This window comes from Penaeus vannamei, chromosome 16, assembly GCF_042767895.1.
Source record: "Penaeus vannamei isolate JL-2024 chromosome 16, ASM4276789v1, whole genome shotgun sequence".
NCBI lineage: Eukaryota > Metazoa > Arthropoda > Malacostraca > Decapoda > Penaeidae > Penaeus > Penaeus vannamei.
Genome location: NC_091564.1, coordinates 201,290 through 207,467, shown reverse-complemented (window position 1 = coordinate 207,467; position 6,178 = coordinate 201,290). Strand labels below are relative to the sequence as shown.

Sequence of the window (6,178 nt, the reverse complement as noted above, 5' to 3'; positions counted from 1 at the left end):
TCAATATTTTTTTCTGTCTTTGGCACTTAAGAGCACGACAAAATAACGTGTTTATTCACCACATACGTAAGACACAATCTACATCTTCATAATGATAAATGCAATAATTACCTTTTTCATCATCATTATCATCATCTTATTACTAGCATTACTAGCAGGAACAGTTACCGGTGTCCTAGTGGTTTCATCAGTATCATTACCCTCAGGATTATCACTTTTAGTATTATTCTCACTATTATTGTTGTCAGTATTATTGTCATTGATGTTATTGTCAGTCTTTTTATTGTCAGCATTATCATTGTCAGTCTTATTATTGTCAGCATTATCATTGTCTGTATCATTCTCATCATAATAATTGTCAGTATTACAATTATCATTATCCTTCCTGTTTTATTACTATTACTTCTGGTGTACAGTAATACAATTATCAAAAGAGAGAGCAAAACGGAATTTTTGATATTGCTCATGATGGCTCTATAGATATGGTGATTGAGAGAGAGAGAGAGAGAGAGAGAGAGAGAGTGTGTGTGTGTGTGTGAGAGAGAGAGAGAGAGAGAAAGAGAGAGAGAGAGAGTGAGAGAGAGAGAGAGACAGAGAGAAAGAGAGAAAGAAAGAAAGAGAGAGAGAGAAAGAGAAAGAAAGAGAGAGAGAGAGAGAGAGAGAGAGAGAGAGAGAGAGAGAGAAAGAGAAAGAGAGAGAGAGAGAGAGAGAGAGAGAGAGAGAGAGAGAGAGAGAGAGAGAGAGAGAGAGAGAGAGAGAGATGAATAGATGGAGAGAGAGAGACAGACAGACAGACAGAGAAACACACAGACAGACACACAGGCTCAAAGACAGACACAGAGACACACAGGGACAAAGAGCACAGAGCCAGAGATAGAGTCAGAAAAAAAGTAAAAGGAGATAAGACAAATAAAAATCATTTAAAAAGATCAATCAATTAAATCCTGATAAAACCAGAAATGAAATCAATTCAAAATCACAATCAAAATCTACTCAAGAATCCTTTTTTTTTAATAATTTTCTTCGCCATTTTTGTAAATAATTTACATACGAACGCCAATCTATATAATTAATTCAACTTAGTGCCTGTGGTATATATAGATATCTTTTTATAGTTCAAAAGAACAGCTGTTATATCTATGGCGCAGTAGTTCGAACCATCATAAATTTTCTCCTTTTTAGTCATAGCGAAAAGGAAAGGCAGATCACATTTGTCATATGACTCAATTCGTATGGAGGAAGAGAGAGAGGAGAGAGAGAGAGAGAGAGAGAGAGAGAGAGAGAGAGAGAGAAGAGAGAGGGAGAGAGGAAGAGAGAGAGAGAGAGAGAGAGAGAGAGAGAGAGAGAGAGAGAGAGAGAGAGAGGGAGAGAGAAATAGAAGTGTGGTTTGAAAGTATGAAGGGAAGTAGGGAGAAGGAGAGGAAGGAGAGAGGGAGAGGAGAGAGAGAGAGAGAGAGAGAGAGAGAGAGGAGAGAGAGGAGGGAGAGGGAGAGAGAGGAGAGAGGAAGAAGAGAGAGAGAGAGAGAGAGAAATAGAAGTGTGGTTTGAAAAGTATGAAGGGAAGGTTTGAGGGGAGAAGGAGAGGGGTGGAGGAGGGGTGGGGGGGGGGGGTTATAGCAGCGCTGGCAAAAGCGCTTCCTGTCTGGATCCCCGTTTGAAGAGCCCGCCCCGTGACGTCATTGCACGGGTTGAGCTGTGACTGGCTGGACCAATCGATTGAGACGCATCCTACGACAAACTCATGTCCCTTTATGAAAAAATCGATGTGGCAATCCATGTCGTTATTTTCGGCACGCTGATCGACCCCCTGGAGAGGCGAATCCGGGATTAATGAGTGTGGGAGCTCAAGTGTTGGGGAAATAAAGGGCGGCGTGTCTCGGCGCTGGCGACACCTGGCGTGCACGGGAGGCGAGGCCCCGCCCACGGAACCGCCGAAGAATAACGTGGTCTCGCGGCGAGGACCGCTAGTCACCTCTGAGCTCGCGTCAGTGTGTGATCTCCACCCGGCGCTCTGTCCCGACCCGTCCCCGCTGCCGGTGTGATTGTGAGAACTCTTCGGCTTTGAAACTGTGACTGTGTGACGTGTAGCGTGTAGTAGGAGCGGTACAGACATGGCCCCTCAGGCCCCCGAACAGAGCAAGGCGCCGGACCTCCTGGAGGAGGAGCAGCCGCACCACCACCACAACTTGGAGGAGCGCGAAATTCATATAGATCTACGGAAAATTTACGCCGACCTTCGCAACCTGGACTGGTCCAAGGTGGTGTGGCGGAACGTGACGCTGTTCGCCCTGCTCCACTTCTACAGCGTGTACGGCCTGTACTTGGCGCTGTTCTCGGTGCAGTGGAAGACCATCGCCTTCAGCGTGGTGCTGTACTTCATGGCTGCGCTGGGCATCACCATGGGCGCGCACCGCCTGTGGTCGCACCGCTCGTTCAAGGCGTCGCTGCCGCTCCGCATCGTGCTCGCCATCTTCCAGACGATCGCCTTCCAGAACGACATCTACGAGTGGGCGCGCGACCACCGCGTGCACCACAAGTACAGCGAGACGGACGCCGACCCGCACAACGCCCGCCGCGGCTTCTTCTTCTCGCACATGGGCTGGCTCATGTACCGCAAGCACCCGAGCGTCATCGCCCGCGGCAAGGGGCTCGACCTGTCCGACCTGCAGAACGACAAGGTGGTCATGTTCCAGCGCAAGTTCTACCTGCCGCTGGTGGTGACGTCGTGCTTCGTGCTCCCGACGGTGATCCCCTGGTGGTACTGGGACGAGCACCTGGTCAACGCCCTCATGGTGGCGGGCTTCCTGCGCTACACCATCGTGCTGCACATCACCTGGTTCGTGAACTCGCTGGCGCACTGGGTGGGCACCAAGCCCTACGACAAGAGCATCTACCCGTCGCAGAACCCGATGGTGGCCTACCTGGCGCTGGGCGAGGGCTGGCACAACTACCACCACGTCTTCCCCTGGGACTACCGCACGGCCGAGCTCGGCGGCCTCGTCAACTACAACATCACCAGCCTCGTCATCGACTTCTGCTACAAGATCGGCCTCGCCTCCGACCTGAGGACCGTCACGCCCGCCATGATCGAGAGACGCATCCAGAGGACGGGCGACGGATCCTACCAGCCGCCCGCGGCCACGGCGAAGTGAACGCCCCCACGCCCACTCGGCCGCCCCTGCAACAAACAATGCACAACTGCACGCACGTCGTCAGCCCTGCACCCCGACCTCCCACCCCCCCTCCTCCCCGCCCCCGCCCGTGACAGCGCCGGAACATGTCCCAGGGAGCACAGCCGTTTGTAACCGAGTAATTTAGAAGTGGTATTCCAATTTGTACGACACACAACACACACATCTATATATACCGTGTGGAAACAAGTGTTTATACATTAGGTCTTTTTTTTTTGGTATATACACAACACGTAGCAACGAAAGTGCAACCTCTTTGTAAACAAGATAGTCAGGTACACCAAGGCCTTACTTTTGGCACCGCTGCAGAAGGGACAGAAGGAGCACTTTTCCGCAGGCCGAGTTCGCCGTCAATTCCGTAGCCGAGGGCCACCTCTCTCCCGTACTCGCCCGGCCGGTTCTTGCGAGCAAAATAGTAGTTGTAGGCCTCTTCTTGTAACCCGGAATTATTGGGTATCGTTTGATATGTGTGTTGGTTATATATACAAATATATATCTTGAGTGAAACCACCACGATGCTTTTTTTGTGAGAAATGCAACCAGATTTTTTGAGATGTGTCATATAAATATATAGTTTTCTGTCTTACACCTTATCAATGGCTTTCCTACCAACACATTATCCAAAAAAAAAAAAGCTTGTTAGCGAAAAAATCAATGAAAATGAGGTGTATCAGCTGTTCCCTTCTCGAGTCTTGGAGGTTTTTTAAAAATGTGACGAAGAGGAACATACGAACGTGAGAGAAAATGGTGCTCATTCAGTAAAACAATAAAAAAACAAACCAAAACAAAGACAAAAAACAAAAAACAAAGATCTCAAAGCTGATTTGGAGAGAGAGAAAAAAGGGAAAATAAAAAAAAATTGAACCAAAACAAGAGAGAAAGCTTTTGGATATTAACTCTGTTCTCTTGTCCCCTTTGTGTTGTGTTGTGTCGACTCTCGTCCATAGTGTGTGGCGCGTGTGTGTGTGTGTATAGTGAAGAGCGAGTAACGAAATCGTGTTGTGTTGTTGCTTGAACTCTCTGTTATTTACGTGGGTGAGAATCTGCAATGGGTGTTCCTTGACTTGACGTGTAATGTCACCGTATTTCTCTGTGGTCTCTCTCTCTCTCTCTCTCTCTCTGTCAGTCTGTCTCTCTCTCATAATCGACCCATTCTCTCTCTCTCTCTCTCTCTCTCTCTCTCTTTCTCTCTCTTTCTCTCTCTATCTCTATCTCTCTCTCTCTCTCTCTCTCTCTCTCTCACTCTCTCTCTCTCTCTCTCTCTCTCTCTCTCTCTCTCTCTCTCTCTCTCATTCATAATCGACCCATCCTGCTTTCTCTTTTATTCAGGAAACCATATTAGCTTCACAAGAGTTAAAACAAGAAAAAGACAAAATAGACTTTTCATAGAAATATAAACAACAACAACAACAGCCAAACAACCGTACTTCTTTTATTACACAAACCTATCGTCCTCATAGCCTCTATCCCCTTCACAAACAAACTATCTGTCAAGTTAAAGCAAGAATCAATAGACACTAACAGACTTTGCAGGGCAACCTCAGCCACCGCCTTGTAAGACGTTTCAGACTCCCAGGAACGTCTTGAGACTTCTTCGTCCTTTTCTTTCTCTCGTTCTTTGGCTCGGGAGACTTTCACTCAAAACACGAGGGTGGGTCTTTTGGTGGACTCTTTAGGGGGAAAAAAGTGGTCTTGCTTTTTTTTTGTTTTTTTCTTGCTCTTTCTTCGCCTCTCTCTCTCTCTCTCTCTCTCTCTCTCTCTCTCTCTCTCTCTCTCTCTCTCTCTCTCTCTCTCTCTCTCTATCTCTATCTCTATCTCTATCTCTATCTCTCCATCTATCTATCTATTTATCCCTCTCTCCCTCTCCTCTATCCGCTTCCCTACTATCCTTCTTCCTTCTGCCACTTCCTTATCCTACATTTCAAAACATACTTTAATATTTCGAAAAATTATTGGCGTAACACAGGCTGGTCACGACCGAAAAACTCATTTTATCGAGGCATGTGATAAGTTACATTATAAATCGATACGATTATATATTTTTTTTGTATATGGAAGTTTTTATTTTAATCTTTAGCCAAGGTTTTTGTGATTTTTTTATGTTCTTACTTATCTATTTATTTGTCTCATCTCAAAATAGGTGTTAAGCAAAGTGTTAAATAACTATCTCCAATATTTTTTTTTCTTCTGTGTCAAACATTCATGAAGAAGATTTGAGGTCACTGAGGAAGTACTTGCATCATACGCACAAATTACGCAACGTGGATTCGGAATAAGGAGACAAATAAATGATTATTATTTAACGCAAAACATAAACATGATGAGAACGGTTATTGATAGAAATTTGGCCTGAAACGCAGCGCTCTGGATAACACACACACACACACACACACACACACACACACACACACACACACACACACACACACACACACACACACACACACACACACACACACACACACACACACACACACACACACACACACACACACACACACACACACACACACACACACACACACACTTTAAAACAACAATAACTCCTGTTTCCATTACCGCTTAGTACATACTAACACACGTGATATTTTTGTTCATATTAAGGAACACCGATTTATGTTGGAATTGACTGTATTTTCCATATGTGGTTCGAGGCCATGTGGCTTGTCACTCCCTTCTGTCACATTGTCATGCAACTCAACCTCATTTTCCTAATCCCTTTCTCACGTGACAGTATTTCAAGTTTTTTTTTTCTTTTCCTTTTTTTTATGACAAGCTGTTGCTGTCACTCTCTGATTCTTGGCATATTAATGGTCCCATGTGTATGAAGGATCAGATGCTGCATTTGGTGTTGAGCCTATCAGTACCATTTTTCTTTGTTCTATCTATGTTTTAGTTAGTTTGATAGGAGTAGCTGGCTGAATATATATATATATATATATATATATATATATATATATATATATATATATATATATATATATATG

At 45.2% G+C, this 6,178-nt stretch overlaps 1 protein-coding gene across 1 annotated transcript; it reads left to right on the top strand.

Annotated features, from left to right (window-relative positions):
• The first annotated feature begins 1,843 nt into the window (after positions 1-1,843).
• LOC113822166 (acyl-CoA Delta-9 desaturase) lies at positions 1,844-5,691 on the top strand. The gene has a single exon (XM_027374708.2). The coding sequence runs from the start codon at positions 2,112-2,114 to the stop codon at positions 3,150-3,152; it is 1,041 nt and encodes a 346-aa protein (XP_027230509.1). The 5' UTR covers positions 1,844-2,111; the 3' UTR covers positions 3,153-5,691.
• Positions 5,692-6,178: the final 487 nt, after the last annotated feature.